The 21930-nt window shown below is 41.8% G+C and overlaps 1 protein-coding gene across 1 annotated transcript; it reads left to right on the forward strand.

The window, feature by feature from the left end:
• Positions 1-4557: 4557 nt before the first annotated feature.
• On the forward strand, positions 4558-21500 carry LOC134386154 (retinitis pigmentosa 9 protein). Its single transcript, XM_063108203.1, has 6 exons — positions 4558-4826; positions 12395-12425; positions 13509-13638; positions 17288-17379; positions 20057-20118; positions 20882-21500. Exons 1-6 carry the CDS (start codon positions 4675-4677, stop codon positions 21078-21080), a joined length of 666 nt encoding a protein of 221 aa, XP_062964273.1. The 5' UTR covers positions 4558-4674; the 3' UTR covers positions 21081-21500.
• The last annotated feature ends 430 nt before the right edge of the window (positions 21501-21930 follow it).

The following is a 21930-nucleotide window of genomic DNA, read 5'->3' on the forward strand; positions in this document are numbered from 1 at the left end:
ATATTTAAATTGCTAAAAGAAAAAAAAAACTATCAATCAAGTGTACTAGTCCATTTCTGTTGCTTATACCAGAATACCTGAAACTGGGTAATTTATAAGGAAGTGACATTTATTACAGTTTTGGAGGCTGGGATATCCATGGTCCAGTGGGGTGCAACTGGTGAGGGCCTCCTTCTTGGTGGTGACTCTCTACAGCAACACAGAATGCCCAATGGTGAGAATATGGCGAGAGCAAGAGAGATAACCTTCTCACTTCCTCTTCTCACAAAGCCATCGGAACCATGTCCATGAGAACCCATTTAACTATCAATCCATTACTCCATGAATGGATCAGTTCATTCAGGAGGGCACAGTTCTCATGATCCAATCACCTCTTAAATGCTCCACCTTTTGAATGCCACAATAGGATTTCCCACTCTCTTTTTTTGTTTTTGTTTTTGGCAGCTGGCTGGTATGGGGATCTGAACACCTGAGACCCTGGTGTTACAACACCACACTCTAACCAAGTGAGCTAACCAGACAGCCCAGATTTTCCACTCTCTTAACACTGTGATAGGGTTTGGATGTGTTGTCCCTGCCAAAACTCATGTGGAAATCTGATCCCCAATGTGGCAGTGCTGGGAGCTGTCTGAGCCATGGGGGCAGATGCCTCATGAATGGATTAATGAGTGAGTTTTTGCTCTATTAGTTCCTGCAAGAGCTTGTTGTTTAAAAGACCCTCCCTCTCTCTCTCTTGCTTCCTCTTGCCATGTGATCTGCTTGTACCTGCCAGCTGTTTGCTGCTTTCCGCCATGAGTAGAAGCAGCCTAAGTCCCGTGTCAGATGCAGCTATCCCGAATCATAAGCGAAATAAACCTCTGTTCTTTATAAATTACCCAATCTCAGGTATTTCTGTTATGGCAACACAAATGGACTAATACACATTGTTACAATGGGGGTCAAGTTTCTAATACATGAACTTTTAAAGGTGAAACATCTAACCCGCACCACCAAGAATCCTCTATTGACCAAACTGTCCTTCAAAAGTTAGGGATAAATTAAGACATTCCCAGATAAGCAAAAGGTAAGGGAGTTCAGATCAAAGAAGAAATCAAAAGGGAAATTAGAGAATACTTAAAGACCAATGCAAATGAAAAGCTTATGGGAGGCAGCTAAAATAGGGCTAAGGGGAAAATTTATAGCTATACATGCTTACGTTAAAAACCAGAAAAGATCTCAAATCAACAACCTGACTTTACAACTTAAGGAACTAAAAAAGAAGAACTAAACCCAAAGCTAGAAGAAGAAAGGAAATAGTAAAGATATCAATAAAACCAAAATTTGGTTCTTTGGAAAGGTCAGCAAAATTGACAAACCTGTAGTTAGATGAACTAAGAAAAAAAGAGAGAAGACTTAAATTACTAAAATAAAAAATGAAAATGGAGATATTACTACCCATTCTACAGAAATAAAAAAGATTATACAGCAAGTATCATGAACAATTATACACTGATAAATTAGATAACCTAGGTAAAACGTATGAATTACTAGAAACACCAAAACTAAGACTAAATCATGAAGAAATAGAAAGTCTGAATAGTCATACAACTAGTAAGAAGATTAAATCAGTACTCACAAATCTTCCAACAAAAAAAGCTCTGGAACTAATAGCTTCACTGGTGAATTCTATTAAACATTAAAAGAACTAACACCAATGCTTCTCAATCTTTTCCAAATAATTGAAGAGGAAGGAAAACTTCCTAACTCATTCTGAGGTCAGCATTGCCCTGATGCAAAAGCCAGACAAGGACGCTACAAGAAAATAAAACTATAGCCCAATATCCCTTAATACTGATGCAAAAATCGTCAACAAAATACTGGCAAAATGAATTCAGCGCCATATTAACAGGATTATACACAATGACCAGTGAGATTTATTCCTGGAACTTAAGGATGATTCAACATATGAAAATCAATAAACGTGAACTGCCACATTAACAGAATGATGGGAAAGGAAACCCACAAGATCATCTCAACTGATGCAGGAAAAGGATTTGACAAAATCTGATATCCTTTCTTGATTAAAAACACTCAATAAACTAGAAATAAAAGGAGACTATCTCCACATACTAAAAGTCATAGATTAAAAACCCACAGCAAACTTCATACTCAATGGTAAAAGACTGAAAGCTTTGCTTCTACGATAAGTAATAAGGCAAGGACATCTGTTTTTGCCACTTCTATTTAACATATTACTGGAAGACCCATTAAGCAAGAAAAACAAATATAAGACATGTAAATTGGACAGTGTATTGTTTTGTTTCTGTTAATTATAACAAATACCTGAAACTGGGTAATTTATAAAGAAATGAGATTTATTGCTTAGTTTTGGAGGCTGGGAAGTCCAAAGTCCAGGGAACACATCCAGTGACAGCCTTGGTGTTGGGTAATGACTCTTCATAGCAAAGCAAGGTGTCACATGGCAGATGGCAGAAGCAGAGAAAGAGCTAACTTCTCACTCCTCTTTTTGAAGCCCTCAGAACCATGCCCATGACCACCATTAAACCATCAATTAATCCATTTATTGGGGCATGGTCCTCACAGTCTAATCACCTCTTCAAGACCCCACCTTTCAATGACCATAATTTCCTGCTCCCTACAGTTACAGTGCGGATTAAGCTTCAGTGAATTTGGGGGGACATTCAATCCACAGAAGACAGGTAGAAGTAAAATCATCTCTGTTTGCAGATGATATGATGTTGTACGTAGAAACCCTAGAGTTCACACAAAAAAACAGAACTAATAAACAGATTTGGCAAAGTTGAAGTATACAAAATTAACACACAAAATTCAGTTGCATTTCTATACACTAACAATAAATAATCTGAAAAAGAAATTACAAAATCAATTCCATTTACAACAGCATCTAAAAGAATAAAATACTGAGGAATAAACTTAATCAAGGAGGCGAAATACTTATACAATGAAAACTATAAAACTTTGCTGAAACAAACTAAAGAAGACATGAATAAATGAAAACGCATCTCATTTTCATGGGTTGAAAGACTTGGTATTGTTAAGATGTCAATACTACCCAAAGTGAGCTACAGATTCAATGCAATCCCTGTCAAAATCCCAATGACGTTTTTCCAGAAATAAAAATGCCGATCTTAAAGTTCATATGGAATTTCACGGGAAAGCAAATAGCCAAAACAATACTGAAAAACAACAGAGTTGACTAGCACCACACTTCCTGATTTCAAAACTTACTACAAAGCTACAGTAATCAAAATAGTATGGTACTGACACAGAGACAGACATACAGACCAATGGAATAGAAGAGACGGCCCCACAATAAACCCTCACATATATGATCAAATAATTGTTGACTAGAGTGCCAAGACATGTTTTGCAGGGCATTTATAGTAGTCTTACTGGCCTAGGAAATTTCCATCAGTAGTTAATGCACCAATCCCCTCTCAGAGGGAAGCCTGATTTCCAAGATTTGAGACTCATCAGTGTAACTTCACATGAGTGTTCACAGTCTTTATGTATCTTTTTTGGATTTTTTTATAATAAATTTGAAAGAGCTCGTCATTATTTTAGGTCTCAATCACACTGAATGCCACACTTAAGGCAAATATTTCCCTATGCTACTGTTTTCTTTCACTGTGGATTCTTCCATTTTATCAAAGCTAACACAATTATAATGACTGGAGATATCAGATACATTTTCTAAATTCAACCTGCTTAAGCACCTACCACTTTTGAATCCTAGCTCTAGGACTTAGTATTTCTGCATCCTCGGGCATGTTGCGGAGCTCTCTGGGCCTTCTATAAACTAAGTGTAGTAACAGAACTTATTGCGGTTTTTAACATTAAATCCATTATTATTATTATTTTTTTTTGGTTACCGGTAAGGGGATCGTAACCCTGGGCTTGGTGTCGCCCGCACCACGCTCAGCCAGTGAGCGCACCAGCCATCCCTATATAGGATCCGAACCGCGCGGCCTCAGCGCTCCCAGCGCCGCACTTTCCGGAGTGAGCCACGGGTCCAGTCCACATTAAATCCATTCTTATTTAGGGCTTAGCTCAATAATTGGCACATAACAAGTACACACTGTGTATTAGCTTATTTAGATTTCCAGAACCCAAATGTTGGTAAATACAATATATGTTGATTATGCTCCAATGATGATTTTCCAGATCACATGCTCTGGAAAATTGGAGACTTGAGATGGAGAGTCTTGCTCCCTTCCCCAAATGGGTGAATCCTACTATGTCCTGAGCAGCTCCCGGGCGTCTAGGCACTGGGGGGATGGATGCAAACGTGACTTGCACCCGTTTCCGGGCCTCCGGGGATGGGGACCACGAAGGTCTTGGCCCAGCGGTGGCGGTGGCCGGCCAGGGACGGCTGGCGCTCCAGGTGGCGCTCTCCGGCTCCCGCCCAGGCCCCCTCCCGGCCGCGGCGCCCGATAGCCGCCAGGGGGCGCGCCGCGACCTCCGGCACAGGCGGGCCTGGCGACTCCGAGCGCGGGCTTGTGGGGCCGGCCGCCGGGAGGCGGGGTCGGGCGGCCTAGGCTGGAACGCGGTCCCGCGGCCGGGTGGGCCCGGGCGGCGGCGGCGGCGGCGGGCGGGCGCCGCGCGGAGGAGGTGTCTCCGCAGCCGCATCCTCAGCTGCGCCGCGGGGCCTCGATGTCGTCCCGGGCGGGGCGCGACGACGCGGGCGCGGGGGCCGCGCGGCGGCCGCGGGAGCCGCCCGAGCAGGAACTGCAGCGGCGCCGGGAGCAGAAGCGGCGGCGGCACGACGCGCAGCAGCTGCAGCAGCTCAAGCACCTGGAGTCCTTGTGAGTCCCCGGCCCGGCGGCCCGGGCGCCCCCGCTGCGGGAGGAAAGGCCGGGGCCGGCGGCCGATGGCGGGCGGCGCGGGCCGGGAGCGAACGGTCGCGGGGCCTCGGCCTGGGCGCCGGCGGGCGCACGCTCGGGGCTCGGCTGTCCCGAGGAGGGCGGTCCCCGCGGTCGCGGGCGCTCGGCCGGTTTCCGTGGGCGAAAGCAAAGTTGAGCGCAGCCCTTGTGACGGGCCTCTGGGGTCCGGGTGGAGGAGGACGGAGACTGGGCCGGGGCCAGCCACGCGGCCGTGCGTAAACCCCGGGCAGGCTGGCCGCGCGGGCGACAGCGCGGACTTGCCCTCCCGTCCTCGGCTCTGCACCGGTCCGCGGGGCCGACTGACGAGGGCTCGGGGGAGCGCAGGCAGCCTGGAGAGAGGGAGGTGCAGAGGAGACTCCGACCAGGGAGGGGAATGGCCTCCCTCCACCCGGCCAGGCCCTTTGGCTGGGCTACAAATTAAATGCACGTAAAACGGAGTAACAGAGAAAACCACTGTCAGTTCCTACCATGGCAACGCCACAAACAAGAGGCTCAAAGACGTGCCAGGGAAAAGGGCCTGGGGCTCCTGGGGGCGGGGAGACAAGTGGGAGGGGAGGGGAGGAATGAGCGGTGAGTAAGGCGGCCTTGTTAGGCAGGTGTGTCTCTCAGGTGACAAAAGGCGTCCCCAAGCCGCTCTCTTCCTGATGCAGATCCCTTTACTAATAATTTCCTTTAGGAAAGGGGAAGCTTATACTTTATTGTAGGCAATTGAAGGGGAGGTGAAAACGTTGTCCTGTGTTGGCTGGCTTGCTCTCGATTTCTTTTAGCTCGAAGTAATCAATATCCCGGGGTGGCACATATTGGGGTGGTGTATCCGATCTCCTCCAGTCATACATAATTCGGGGTGGTGTCCTGAGTCCCAACACAAAAGTCAGTTGCATTAGTAACCCTTTCCTTTCCTGTCTGTGATTCTATAATTAGCCATAGAAGTCAAACTTAGACTTAAAAGTCTGGTGTTCACTCAGTAACTCAACAATTCGCTTCTGTTTCAGGCCCTTCTAGTTACCTATGATAAGTAGGTCATGTAAGGAAAGTTCTTCAGAGAGTTAAAATTCTTTATAAGTTGTCTTCTGGTAGCTGTGATTCAGAATGTTTCCTTTCCTTTGCTGAGGCCTGGCCTGCCGTTTTCCGTGTGGCCCAAGAGCTGAATGACTTTTCACCTCAGCAGGGCAGTGGGTGCAGGATACAGGCCCCGCATTGACGGCATGCACATTACCAGGCAGTCCTGGCCCTTTCAAGTCACTCTGTGGCGCCCTCAGTCTCCCAGGGAAGTCAGATGTTTTCAATAAAAGGATGTTTTTGACACCTTACCCCTCTCGCACACACGTCCTTTCTTGCCATTCCACCTTCCACCGTAGGATGACGCAGTCATGAGGCCCTCACCAGATGCGTCCCCTTAATCTTGGACTTTCCAGCCTCCGGAAGTGTAAGAAATAAATCTATTCTTAATAAATTACCCAGCCTTAGGTTTTCTGTTATAGCAGCATTAAACTGACTAAGGTTCCCAAACCAGTGCACTTTTCCAGTTTCAGAGATTTAAAACCGGCTGGGCTGTTCACATGTTTCCTTGGGCTAGTTCAGGGGCTTGTTTGCTTTGTTAAAAGAAAAACTTTAGACATATTAAACTTAACAGATTAATTGAGCAAAGAATGATTCAGTATGAGGCAGCTGCCAGAACCAGAATACGTTCAGAGCAGGCTGGGCTGCCTTATGGTAGGCTAAGAGTTATGCACAGAGAAGAGAAACTGAACTGCAGAAGACGGACGTGAGGTGCGGAACAGTTGGGTGCCTGTGAGTGGCTGAGACTCGCTGCTTGTTACAAGAGAACCTTTAGGCCAAACTTAATTTACACTTTTAAATCAAATTCTATTTATTCTAGAGTAACATTTCATGCAGTTTGAACATCAAATAGTACACTAAAAGGCTAATTTCAAAAAATAGTGGTTTGAGGCCCTACTCTGCAGTGATTCCTTCCACACACTCCCTATACCTCTCCCTCCCACAATCTTTCCACGAGGAAACTCTTAGCTTTTTCATCTGGAATTTAACTGCTTATTTCAAAGTCATATGCTTATACTATTTTTTTTGATTCCACAGTAGACATTACCTGGCTAAGGGAAGAACGTTTTTTCTCTCTCCACTTTTCTAAGGTCTGGTGCCCTTGTAACAAAAGACAGACTAATAAGAAAACAAATAGAAGCTTATTAACATGTTAATTTCATATATAAGTGGGGGATACCCAGGGGAATGAGAAGATCTCAAAAAGGTGGCTTAGAATTCAGGCTTAAATACAGTCTTCAGCTAAATCAAAGAAGGGTGTGGAGGATTTGAGTTACGGGATGGTGACCAGGAAAAGTGTGTGACTAAGGTGAGGTTTGTTAGACACTTAAGTCTGTTCCTTCTCCATTGTTAAGATTCTCTCGTGATTGAGAGACACGCTTCTCTTCCTGGTACAGGGAGGCTGACAGCTTACAAATGGAGATTTCCTTTATGGATGTGTATTTCCCTTACAGAAAAGGTAGTTTCATTTTGTTTCAGAGCTTTTCCTGTGTCTGTTGTTTTCCAAAATAATCCTTAGGCCAAAAAGGCATATTTGGGGTGGCATATTCTGGTCTCATTCACCTATTAATGTCAGGACATAGTAGATAAAGTTTTAGTTGTTTTCCTACCCTTCTCTCCATCCTTATAATGCAGCTACATGATAAGAATTTTTGCTAAATTAATAGTTAGTGTTAACGTTATTGTTACTATGCAGTATTATTCACTTTTGCACCAAATAGTGTTCTCTGACATCTTTTGCTTTCTAGTACAACTGCTATTTTTCAAGTAAATAAGGGCCTCATTTTTTCATTTGCTTAATTTTCTATTTCTTGCTAATTTTTTCCCAAAGGCTCCAAAAGCTAAGAGTACTTTTTCTACATTCCTACATATCAGATACTCTATCAGTTCATTTTTAACCTAGAATCTTCCTTCTGCTTTCCTCCAGTACACTATGGTTACTATGGTACCTCTTAAGCCTGATTATATAATAATTGTCCTGGGACTTCTTTCACCAGGCTTCTGTCTTGGATCCCATTTCATGCAGCCTCTGTCTTTCTTTTTCTGTCTTTTTCTCATTTAGCTGAAGCACATTCTGTAATTTCTATCGCAGAGTACATTAGAGACACTTTTTTTTTTTTGAGTCCTTGCATATGTGAAAATGTCTAACCTCAAATATGATGGGTAGTTTGGCTAAGTGTAGAATTTTAGGGTAAAATTTATTTTCACTCAGCTTCAAAGGTGGTATGCCACAATTTTCCATTTCCCAGTGTTGCTAAGAAGTCTGATGCTCCCCTGATTCTCTTTGCATATAAGTTCCTTCTTCTACGTCATCCCACCTTTGGAAGCTTTAAAGAACTATTATCTCTGATATTCTGCAGTTTTATGATAATGTTTCAGTTAGCATATTTTTAACTTTCAAGAGCTTTTTCTTGTTCTGAGAATTTTTTTTTCCAAAGCAGCTTGTCTTGTTCTGTCAGTAACATATCTTCTTTCATCTTTGAGGATACCCATTAGTTTTTCTTTTTTGGTTTTCTTTTCCCTCCATTGCCTCTGTTTCTTCCTTGCCTTTTCTTTTGATTTTTTTATTTGGAGATTTTTTTCTGATGTGTAGGGATCTTTGGGTCTCTTTTAAAGTGAGACCCTATTAAGCTATTTTGAACAGGGGCTGTTGAGGAAGAGAGAAAGAGCAAAACAAGTCCTGGGTTGCTGACTGGTGAGTTTCCCTGTAGGGAGACCAGACTGATCGGCCCTTTTTATGGGGGAGACTTCCACCTATCAGTAGGTGGCATTTTCTGGGAAGGCCCATTCAGTTTATCCAAAGAAGAAACTTCCCGCCTCAGGCCTGAGTGCCAGAAATATGGCTGGCTGCCAGTGCTCTGGACTGGGATGGAAGGGGAAGGAGCAGCGCTCTCGAGTTCAGACTAGGGCTCAGCAACCTTGCTCACCCTCATCCCCATCCTCAGCTCTGCCAGCGTTCCCAGGCAGCTGGGCATCTGCACTTAACCTTCACAGGGGACGAAGCCTGCGGTCTCTGTCAAGGGTGAGGACAGACAGAGCCTCCTGGGCTGTGGGAGGAGGAGAGGACTGGCGGCTTCAGCTTCTTGGCGTCCATACTCCCAGCCCCCCATCTTTCAAAGATTGTGATAACTTCCCGCACGTAGAGAAGTCAATTACTACTTTCTTCCACTTTCCGTGGTCTTCCCAGACTTTGCTCATAAGTGTTCTCTGCCGTTATTGCCTCTCCCGGTGTCTTTGTGGCTCTTTACCTTTTTCGTTCCCTTACTGTCATGTTTAAGGGAGTCTGGGGAGAGAAGTCAGGTAAGCAAGTTGGTAAGTTGGCCATGCTAAACGGAAAGCCTCATAGTGGTTTTTTACAAATTGCGTTCCAGTCTTTTTCCCCCTGATGTGTCCTCTTTAGGCCTTCTCAGTCTCCTCTGGCCGTTTTCTTACACTTGATCTTAACTTTGCTTACTCTTTGACGATTCCTGCTAGGCCCCAGAAGGCATGAGAGTCTTTCACCCATATTTCAGCTCTCTGCTGGACATAAAAGAATGGAGACTCTTGGGCATGTGTGGCAGTTTCCTCTGTGCCTTCTATAGGAGACAGCTGCAGAACGATTGGGTGGAATGGAATATGTTTATGTGAAGGACCCTTCTGAAAGAAATCACACCCCAGCACTCGAAAACACAAACAGTATTTTTAAATGTTTGATTGCTTGCCTCATACCCACACAGGAAGATAACATTTTTTTTCTCTTATGTAATATTAAGTCTTCGTACTGCTCAGAGCTACTTACTACAGTCTTAACGATTTAATAGCAAGGCTTCACAAATGGTGCAAAATAATGGACCTCTGCTAACTTTTTAAAAAAAGTTTGAGAGTTGACTAAAACGATAATGCAAACTTCTCACCTGTCACAGTCAGAAGCCAAACAGTACAATAAACACAACTCCCGTTCCCATCTCCAAATCTGATATATTTGGTAGTTAAATATAACTTTAAACTTTGAGAAATCTCTCTTTTAACATGCTATATATAGTAATGAATTGTTTAGCCCTAGGGAAGAAAGCATCAGCCATCTTCCTTTAAACTTGTGGAAACAGTTGCAAAATGGACTTTTTAAGGAATGCCATTGTTAATGATAATAGAATTCAAATGTGCAGTTGTTGCTTTGCATTGCTTCACCCCCCATGGATTTGTCACCCCACTTCCCCTGGGTGACAGAGATGAAAGGATTACTCAGAGCCTATCTCTACAGAGCAGTGAGAGGCCCTGAAGTGGTTAATCTCCCTGGGAACGCTCAAGCAAGAGCCAACCCTTCAATTTGAGAAATTAACGCTGAACTGGGTTCTCTTCCTGCATTGATTTTCCAGACCAGGAAGTTACAGGAAGAGACATAGGTGGGGTTATAGTTTAACAATATAGGCTGGTAACTTTCAGTGAAACAAGACAGATGACATTCCAGTAAGGCGATTAACAAAAGCTTGGTCTTAGCAAACATTCCTTCTTACAGCAATTTCTCAGTATCTTTACATAACAGTCAGTAACTAGTCTGTCTTTGAGCCAGCAACCTGCTGTGCCAAAATTCTTATCTTGCAACAGAGACTTATAGCCTGAGGAAAATTTCCTGTCCTTCCAAGGTCAATATTTGAAACTGCAAGGCTTTGGAAAACCAGGCCCTGTGAAGTACATGTGCTTTATAGTATGTTCCACATGCAGTTCCATCACACTCCTTTTCCTTCTAGGCAAAAACAATTACATATTTTTCAAGAATTTGAAACTTTGTTTGGTCATATGTTGTTTGTATAACTCCTGTAGCAAAAATAACTTATTATTGGATATTTACATAGACTTTACCACCTCCTCTCTTAAAACAACTCCACCAAACTCTCTTAGGCCCCTATGCATACAGCATAGTATTAATATTCCAAATGCATGGCTACAGATAGACTGTATCATCTTCCCATTGTTCTTGCCTATGACATGCCACAGATTTCCATTAGAAAATACTTTAAGTATTTGCTTTGAAAAAGTACTGTATCATACTTAAAAAGCTAATTCTGCATATATCCAGTTGTTTACTAGGTACTCTTCAGGGGGTAATTCTTCCTCTGTCCCTTAGAGCAGCTCTGGATTAGTGATGGTGAGGGTGATAGCATTCTTTGGAAGGGTCCACAGATGGAGCCAAAGGGAAGTCTTTCTCACCGTAGTGACTCATGGCATTTCTCATCCATCAATCCTGCAAAGTCCTTTTCTCCCACCCCTTGGAGATGGGCTTTTGGAAAAACATTTCACTTTTCCCTTAGTTGATTCTCCCTAATTTTCCCTACTCCCAATATTTACTCTGTTCCTAAGGGTCTTTAAAGTCAGTGCATAAGAAGTGGGTTAAGATGTAGAAAACATTAAATCATTAAGTGTTTCTATATTTTGTAGCCATTCTGAAGTATTAAAACAAGTACTTCCTTGGAGGTTTAGAGGGTTAAGGCACATATCTGTGCTAAAAATGTTTATGTGTTATTCTTTGTAGAGAAGGTAAGAATTCCTTTAAGAGTCTGAGAGCTGTATTGAGTATATGGACACCTGGACTCCACAATTTCTTTCTCGTGTTGCTGCCTGTCCCAAAGGCAGACTTGCAGGCTCAGCCTTCTGGGGGCTCTCTGGAGTTCAGTCTCTGGATGGAAATAAGGAAGGCCTGGCCGGTCTCTGGTGGCTGGTGCAGCTCAGCACTGGCAGGAGAAGCTTCTGCTCATCCCAGGTTATTCTTGGTCTTGTGTAGAGGAGGGAGACCCTTCTAGGGTTTTTGGCTAGGTGATGAATTCAATTGACATAAGACAGATCAATAGGAGAAAAAAAAGTTAATTTTATGTGCACACACGGGATTCCTGCAAAGATATGAGACTCAGAGAAGGACCAGATAGTGAACCTAATATAGACCCTGAGCTACAGAAAGGAATAGGGGCTTGGGGCTTGTGGGAGATGATGGAGACAAATTATGGAGGGGGAAGGGTGAGGGGAGGAAATGTATGATGAATAAAGGTCATCTTGTTATGCAGATGAAAGTCTCTCAGGTAATAAAGGTGGTCTTGAAGCAGCTGTCTTCCTGATACAAATACCTTTATTACTAATGTAAATTTCCTTTATAGATGTAAATTTCCTTTACAAAACAGTGGCTTTTCAGAGCTACTCCTGTATCTATGTTTTCTCAAAATAACCAGCTCAAAATAATCAATATGACAATGAGGTATATTTTGGGGTGGCATATTCTGGTCTCCCGCAGTCATATTTTCGGGTGGTGTGTCTTGAGCTTCAACATCTGCAAATCAGATGATGAAAGCTTATTATGTCTAAAATTTCTGATTAAAAACCCAACAGCTCTGTTTTGCATTAATTTGATGTGTTATGTTCCCATTAACATGGTTGATGGAGTCTTATTGTTTTTTGTTTTTCAGTTATGAGAAACCTCCTCCTGGGCTTATCAAGGTTAGTACTAACTTTGTAGTGTTGGTTATTCCATTAGACATACTTGCAGACCCAGTAGCTTGTTATGAAAAATGGTTGCATAAGGTTTTAAACCTCCTTTTATGAAAACCCTGTTTCTTCCCTGTGGATGCCAGAAGGGTCATAAAGTTTGGCTCTGCTGCAAGCCTGTGCCTTTGTGGAAATTTCATCAGCCCTGTGTTCCTTCCCCATGTAGCCAGTGCAGCACACAGGATTCTTGACCCTGGCTCCCCTTTTCTCGCTCCTGACTGTACCATCTCTAAGCTCTGCTACCTGTTCTCCTTGTCTGCCTCACCAGCTCAGCCCCTTACTCCACCCTGTGAGTCTCATCAACTCAGAGACCAGTAGACTCTGAGGCCTGAGAACTCCCCGGTGCAGGGGTCCTGCCTCCAACTCCCTGGCCATGGGATCAGGGGGTTTCTGCATGAGGGAGGCTTAGAGTAGCAGGCAAAGGCTGAAACAATGTGTTGTGTTTGGTAACTTTCAGTTAGAATTAAAAACATTCTTCTATTATAAGTTTAATATTCATGGAAGCTCGAAAAAAAATAGAAATTAAAAAACCCAAAGCACCTTAATTGTAAATGCAATGATTCAGTGGTGAACGTGCATATCAGATATACGGCATGTGGCTGTGAAACATGACGCTGGCCTTTAAGGTATATTATAATAAGCTATTTTATTATAACATGCCATTTTTGTTATTCCAGAAAATCTTGTTTACTTTAATTCTTACACTTGCCTCATCCCACACATTTTGAGATAGAGAAATCTTTGTTATTGATCTGAGAATCTAATTTACATCAGAATTTGGAGCTCACAAATCATTCCTAAATGAAGGATAGACTACTTTTCTGCCTCACCAGTAACTTTTCTCTAAGAACTGCATTGTGTCTGTGGTATAAGTTCTTCTGGTAAATTTATTGCCTGTTTCCTGTTGGGCATAACTGGCCTTTCTGTCTAGGTTTTGAAAGGGGATAATTGAGGATGAGAGGGGTTCTAAAGCAGGCTGGAGAGAATTCCAGTGCTCTTTTGCCATGTCATTGGTATGTTGTTTCCTTCATTTAGGAAGATGAGACTAAGCCAGAAGACTGTATACCAGATGTACCAGGCAACGAACATGCCAGGGAATTTTTGGCTCATGCGCCAACTAAAGGACTTTGGATGCCCCTGGGGAAAGAAGTCAAAGTTATGCAGTGTAAGTGTGGATTACTCCTAATCCATGCACGTTACAAAGTGTGTTTACTTCTTTTATTTAATTTGTCCTCACCAAGTCCTCTTAACGTTGTGGCATGGTTTCCATTTTCGAGGTGAGGAAGCAGACTTGCATATGTTAGTAAGTGGTCCAAGGGAAAAGGTGGAACAACACTTTGACCCCAGGGCTTCTGACTGCAAGTCCAGCAGTCTTTCCTGAGGACTGTCGCTGCCTTGCAAGTACACTCTTCAGTCATATTCCTGTAACAAAAAGAACATTCCATGGTAGAAATGCCATGGGAGTGAGCCATGCCTTGGAGGGGAGGTCTCTTTGGGTCTTGCCTCCGTGGGCCACCTCCTTCAGTGGGTGTTAAGTGATGTTTTATCCATGTAACCCGAGAGGAGCCACTGCAGGCCACAGAGGGTTGGTCTGGACAGGTAGTGCTCTCTGCACAGCTCCTGCCTTACCTGAGCATAACACCTTTTAGGGTGTAAAAAAACACTCTTCAAAAGAGAAAAACTGTTTTAGTTGGTTGTTTTGATGTTTATCTCTACATGTCTTAAGATCATGCCTGCATTGTTGCTCCTTGATTTTTCAGGTTTAGGCATTATCTATTGACTTTGTACATGAAAATGAGAATTAGTTCACTCCCCTCTTCTCACCACACAGGTGTACCCTTGTTCTATCTCATTTTCCCAGTACTAATTGCATCGTAACTTTAGTTAGGTCTTTGGTGTCCCTTATTTTTAGAGATGAGTCATGCAGTAAACTGGTTACGTGCATCCTGCATAATTGGCCTCCCGCTGTCAAATCAATGGATTGTTGTTTTCAAGTGTTGTTTTGTTGCTGTTGTTATTGTTTTTGCTTTCCATGTACTGATGTCTAATTTCAACTCCAAATTGTTCCCAAGCTTGAATCAGAAGACATTCAATTCAGATACTAGAGGTGTTCTATCCATTTTATCTTCCGAGGGTGGCTGCCCCCATGTTTATCATCTAGCAGTCTCCCTTCCCCAGCTATTAGGGACTGAATGTCTGCCCTTTTCCAAGAGGCTGTATGTGTGTTGGAGTATACCTTCAACGCTCACGCAGCTTACATGTCTGCCTTAGCTTCCACCGCCTGCTTGCACAAGGCCTCAAGGTCAGCCAGAAGTGAGAGAATAGGGCCTTCTCAAGCCGTTACTGTGTGTGTGCACAGCCTTGCACACGTACACAGCCTTCTTGATGCCCAGAACCCTTTTTTCCTTCCCTGCTCTGTGGGCTATGTCAGAACTTTTGAAAGTCTCCTTTGGATATCTCTTTTCCCAGATCTTACTCTTAAATTTTTGGCTAGGGCTTCATTTTCCCAACTGATATTGCAGCCTTGGGCAGTTGTGATGTTAAACAATTGCAGTTAATTGTTTTCAAAAAATATCCTGAGGGGAAGGCTTTTCCTGTAGAATGAATAGCATAACTGGTCAGATAAGGACAACACCCTATATAAGTGCTTTTCCAGGGAGCTGTGAGACAGGTCAAACAGTGACAGTGCTCTGTGGTTAGGGCTTTTTGAGGAGTTTAAAACCCAGTCTTCCCCTTTGGGTGGCTGAAACTGCTGATTTTCAAGACTATTGCAGAACTGGGAGAGAGGGTTGGGAGTAGGCGTAGTTAAAATACCAGAAATCTTGCTGTTCTTATTGAGGTTCAGTAGTTTTCCTTGAACTAATGGTCCTCAGATTGTGTCAAGACTTTGGTTAACTTCCAGCATTTTAAGGAAGCTGATTTGGGCAAATTTGCAATTATTTTCATTGTTTTTATGGAGGTTGTCACTTGGCTATTATTGAGGTGCCTTCTGGTTTCTGATTTTTTTTTAAAAGGCATTCCTTTTTTTTTTTTTGGTGGCCAGTACGGGGATCCAAACCCTTGACCTTGGTGTTATAACACCACACTCTCACCAACCGAGCTATCCAGCCAGCCCCTAAAGGAATTCCCTTTGTTATCATTTTCATGGAATCTCAGGATGGGAGTGATGGCAAATCAGTGTGTTTAGTTTTCCATGTTCTCAAAAAACCTTGAAAACCACTGTTCTGTTTGATGAAGTGGCTAATTGCATTTCACTTATGGTTTTACGTTTCTTTTCATTCACTTGGAAAATAAGAGGGTTTGGTTTGGGACCAGAGCCAGTTTATGAAGAAGTTAAAGAAGCTTAAGCTTTAGTTCCCCAACTTGTGCCTTTCAAAGGCCTGTACGGATCCCAGCAATGTGTTCATATGGTCCTATGTTGTAAAAATTTCCAAGGCAAAAATATATTTTTGTATTTCTTTTCCTTAACGGCTTTTCTTCCTGCTGTCTCTTCCAGGAGATATAAGCTTCAGGCCCCACAAAGCTTGGACCCATCCCAGAGGGGAAAAAAAAGACACACACACCTAGACAAACTTTCACTGAGTTTATTTATTCTATTGTTAACTAGAAAAGTGGTTCTCAAACTTCGCTATGTCTACAAATATCAATACATCTTTAAATGTAGGTTGTATATCAGTTTTTGAGGGGTAGGGCCTGATTCTGTGATTTCTAATAATCTCCCTCTTGTTGTCAATTTGCTGGCAATTTTGCTTTGAGGATTACCTTTCCTTTAATGGTAAGAGAATATTGAGCAGAAACAGTATCTTCTAGATACCTACACGTCAGTCCATGTTTCATTGCATTTATGTCCCCTGACTTTAGCCAGTGAGGCAGTATAGTCCTTTCCCTAAACTTTAAGTAGTGGGGTAGAGGAGGATGGGGCAGCTCAGAGACAGTCAATAAAAAAACTTCAATTTTATCAATGGTTTCCTATATCAAATCCTCGAATAAAAATAAACTTTCTTTCCCTTTCACTACATATTTTCTGCAGGTGTCAGCCTGGAGCAAAATTGGCTCATCTCACCTGTTATCCCTCTTCATGCTTTCTGACCTCCTTGGTTGGAGTTGCTCATAATACCCAAAGGCAGGGTCTCACTTAGCTCACCACTGCCATGTAATTTCCTGTTTTGCCTCAAGCCCGGGTGGTTCTGAGAGGATGAAAACAGATGAGAGAAGTAACAAGGGTCTCATCCATTCCAGCTTTCCTCACCACTTCCTTGTTCCCGGATCTCAATGCCTGAGCAAAGTCCATAATCGCTGAAATTCCACCAAGATGTACGTTTCCCTTTGTTGCCTTGGAACATGTATATGCATTCCCTAGTTATGTCTCCTCCTAGTTCCCCATCAGGACCTTCTGCGGCTTCTAATAACAAACCTCTTTAAGCAGGACAGTTTCCCTGTTCTACAGGTAAAGTTATACTAGGGCTCAGAGGACATTAACATTTTAAGAGAACTTATTTAAGATTTACTTGGAAAAATATAGTGAGACACCCTAAAAACAATTCGGCTGTTGAAGTGCTTTTGTATTGGGTTGCTTCATAAATACTTGGTGATCGAATATTCATTCCTGAAGCTACAAGATTAAAGGATACTTGTGGACGCCATTAATTTATCTTTGTTTTCTGGGATCTTACATGGTTTATCCACTGATTGCATTTGCTTTTACAACTGGAGTTTAATGAAGAAAAACTTGAATGTAATCTACTGATTCTTTATCTCAATTAGGTGAAACTGTGTTACCTTACAGAAATATTTTCCTTTTTCTTTGTTTTTAGGTTGGCGTTGCAAACGGTACGGTCACCGAACAGGGGACAAAGAATGCCCTTTCTTTATCAAAGGCAACCAGAAGTTAGAACAGTTCAGAGTGGTAAGTAAAACTCCACAATGTCAATTTACATTTATCAGAGATGGTGAATATCAATGAATCAGGTAGTCACCGGTGACCTCAATGTTCACATAAAATACACTCCCAGAAGCCTTTTTTTTTTTTTTTTAAAGATGCCCGGTAAGGGGATCTTAACCCTTGACTTGGTGTTGTCAGCACCACGCTCACCCAGTGAGCAACCGGCCATCCCTATATGGGATCCAAACCCGCAGCCTTGGTGTTGTGAGCACCGCACTCTCCCGAGTGAGCCACGGGCCGGCCCTCCCAGAAGCCTTTTGACCAAAGTGTCTGCTCTTCACTACACCTCTGTTAAACTGCATTTGTGTGACAGATTAGCTCTTTCACAGAAAACTAACTCCTTACTAAAGTGTTCTTTACTTATACCTGGGGAACAGTGATTCTTTTTCTGAAGCAGACATTGTTATCTTTTCAACCCCCTTTTTTAACTTATTATATATAAAAGTCATGTTTTATAACTAAAATCAGGTTTTAGTTTTCCAGTTTTTATCTAAAGATATCTTTCTACTTTAAGCTAGAGGTATGTGTATATTTCCTCTTTAGGTGATAGTAAGACATACCCTGCATTTCCTCACTTTATTTTAACAGAGTTACCTCGCAGAACTGTTAGTTCACAATTCAGTACCTGCTTCTGCCAAGGGAATTATGCTACAGTGTAGCTATAATGGGGTTATCAGCATATATCAAACTGGGGTCAACAGAAATTCTCCAAACTTTTTAAAACAGTTAAAGTTTTTTATAATATGAAAAAAGTATTCTGGATCAAACCCTTCTAGGTGAACTGTCGATTTTTATGGATACTAGAAAACACAGCTCATTAATAAATTCAAGAACTTGAAACTTTTTTTTTTAACTCAATAATCCAACTTCTAAGAATTTACCCTAGGGATATAAGAACATCCGTATAGCATAACATTCATAATTATTTATAAGGTTTTAAAAAATGGAAATTAAAATTATAGGAAACAACTTAACAGTCCTATATACCAACATAAATTACTGTAATATAGAAATTAGATATTAGAAAGTATGTTTTAACTTCAGACAGAACTGCCATATGATCCAGCAATCCCACTTCTGGGTATATACCCAAAGGAATGGAAATCATCCTGTCAAAGAAACACCTGCACTCCCATGTTTATCACAGCTCTATTTACAGTAGCCAAGAGTTGGAACCAACCTAAATGTCCATCATCAGATGACTGGATAAGGAAAATGGGGTATATATACACAATGGAATATTATTCAGTTATAAAAAAGAATGAAATAATGCCGTTCGCAATAAAATGGATGAACTTAGAGAAAATCATAGTAAGTGAAATAAGCCAGGCACAGAAAGGGAAATACCACTTATTTATAAGTGGGAGCTAACATAATGAACATGTAAATGAAAGAAAGAAAGATACATCATTCACAATAACGGATTGAACTTTCAAAAGGACAACTGAGGTTACTAGAGTGGGAAGAGAGTAGGGAGGGAGGAATGGGTAAAGGGCCACAGCAGTGATACTGTATATTGTTGCATATATAGTTATTCTGATGTGTGAGCATCACATGTTGCACACAAGTATTGAGGTTCAACTCTGTACCCTAGAGATACATGCAATTAACTTTGTTATAATAAAAATAGATAAGTTAATGAATAAATAAAAACAAACAAAAAAGGGAATTATGTTTTAGGCTGTCCAGATAGCTCAGTTGGTTAGAGCATGTTACTGATAACACCAAGGTCAAGGGTTTGTATTCCCATACCTGCCAGACCCACACAAAAAAAGAAAAACAGGGAATTATGTTTTAGAAGAATGTGTAATGTTATGAGAAATGTGTATGAAAACATAAGTGGAAAACAACAGAATTTTGTGTTTAATATGATTATAATTTTTCATGAATTGTGAAAAAGTGTCTAGAAGAAACACTCCAAATATTAACAGTAATTATTCCTGGCTGATGAAATAATAGATTTTTTTAAATTAACTTTTGTAATATCTAAAAGTTATATAAAAACATGTACTCTTTCTTAAAATTAAAATAATTCACTTACCATAATATTTCTACTATGTATACTCCTATTTTTAAGTACTTTAAGTCATTTTAAATTATTTAAATAATACAAGAATACGTTTATCTTATTAAATAAAATGGGAAACTCAGGAAGGTTTTCACCACCAATACCAATCTTGCTTCCCTCTCGCCAGATTGGGTTTACAGCAAGTAGTCTGAGGCATGTATTTCCAGACTTCTTTGGGGCATGTAACATGTATTTTTCTGTACTTAGAAATGGGTCATTCTTCTATATCATTTTGAAACTCATTTGTTTTGCTTAAGACTATCTCATGGTCATCTATCCATGCAGAACAGAGAGAATAACCTCAGCATTTCTAAACTTGAGTATGCCGTTATGGTTTATGCAGTTATTTCCTCATGAAGAATATTTAATGACCTATTTTTCTAATTGTAAAACTCTTTCTGTAGTCTTAATGAATTTTCAGCGATGTGACCTTTCAAAAGGATTAGAAAATGTTGCACATAAAGCTACATCAAACAGTAAAAAAATAACTTTTTAGTAACACAGGGGTTTAATTTTTGTTTAACAAGCGGTCCATGAAGCCTAATCAAACCGTAACCTTCTCTGACCCTTAAGGCACATGAAGACCCCATGTATGACATCATTCGAGAGAATAAAAGACATGAAAAGGATATAAGGTGAGGTCATCCTGATGATAACAATATCCTCTTACAGATTAAAATTATATAAAGTTAGAAACAACCATTCAAATATTAAGGGGACGGTTTAGCAAACATGGTACTTAGATTGGGAGGTGTTTGGAGGGCAGCAGTCATGGCTCGGCCAGTGCTGGGGAGTGGCCAGGCCTCCTCCTTTCTGCTTGGGTCAGCATGAAGCAGTGGGCTCGGTCAGCCCACTCACGCCACTGCAGTTGGTTCACGTGGAGTCTGCTGTACTTGTGCTGTGTGACAGACCCTTGCACATGATTTAGTTTGTCTTCTCCAGTGTCTTTAAGAGATCTGAGCTTTTGTTAAAAATTATTCTTAGACATGATTAAAGAGAGGGTGAAAAAACAGGAGACTTTTTTTTTTCAAATTGGTTGCACTGAATTATAATTGTTGAGGAAGGAGATTATCTCCTGTGAAATTGAGCAGTGAGTGAATGGCTTAGTAAAGTGTGCGTCTGTTAGAAGTTACAGTAGTAAGGGCTGAGGGGACGTGAGAAGTGTGCAGGACAGTGAAAAGAACACAGCGTGGCTTCTACGTTGGCTACAGTCACGTAAAATAGACATTCATGTGGACTAGTACGGGGAAAACATAAAAACAAAAATAAGCACTGCCTTTAGTGAAGTGGTTGTTGGTGACCACGCCCCATACGCTGATAAATCATATATTAACCTCAGAAAACTGTTTGAAATTAAAGTTAAAAACCACAGTTCTTTGATCAATCTTCCACGTTTAGGATACAGCAGTTAAAACAGTTACTGGAGGATTCCACGTCCGATGGAGACGGGAGCAGCTCCAGTTCCTCGGAATGTGAAGAGAAGCACAAGAAAAAGAAGAAGAAAGAAAAGCATAAGAAAAGGAAGAAGGAAAAGAAAAAGAAGAAAAAACGGAAGCACAAGTCTCCCAGGTCACATGAGAGTTCCGACCTAGAGTGACAAGGACTTGACGTGTTCAGCAGTGTCTTCTCAGAAATCACACACGGTGGCCGGAGCCCAGAGGAAGATGCAGGCAGAGCGGAACAGACGGAGACACCCAGAGGAGGGTGTTTGTTGTCGCAGCTGTGACTTCTCACCCACCCGCAGGACAGGGGCCAGTGTCCTCCCAGGTGCCAGCTCTGGACTGTGGCCAATTTCAGGCAGGAAACTTACTGGGCGCCCTCCTCCCTGCTGGTCGCCTGAGTTTGTCATTGCTGTAAGATGCCGCCTGCACGGTGGCAGGACGAGGAGGGCATCTCTGGGGAAGCTCTTGCAGGTGCTGCCACAGCTTCTGCCCTCCATAGTGGGTGACTCAGTTCCCACAGACCTCAGGCTTGACTCTTCTCTGTTGTTGAGGATAATAAAAGCTCATTATCTATATTTGCAATGTATTTTTTACATGTATTTATGAATGACACATGCATGTGGTCCAAATTTAAAATCATGAAAACACTTCATTCCTTTCTACCCGTTCCCTTCCCCAGTGGTTACCAATGTTCCCAGTTTCTCGTGACGTCTTCCAGAAATATTTTGTGTGTGACAAACAAATTAAATACAATGCAGCCTCACAAGGTTTATTCTTGTTATAGGAATCTCTCTCCCCAATTAACAAATTATGTCAGGTGACTATAAATGCACACCTTTTATATGACAGCAAGGCCAAATGTGCTGTATATTAAAATGGTCATTTTTATACTCAAGTTTAAAATGTAACAATGTGCAGGTGAGTGTGTATAGTATTTGTGTAAAGAAAGCAGCCAGTACACTATTACAAATGGTTACTGGCCTGACTGCCCAGGAGTCTGGAAGC

Source organism: Cynocephalus volans, chromosome 9 (genome assembly GCF_027409185.1).
Source record: "Cynocephalus volans isolate mCynVol1 chromosome 9, mCynVol1.pri, whole genome shotgun sequence".
In the NCBI taxonomy this organism is placed as follows: domain Eukaryota; kingdom Metazoa; phylum Chordata; class Mammalia; order Dermoptera; family Cynocephalidae; genus Cynocephalus; species Cynocephalus volans.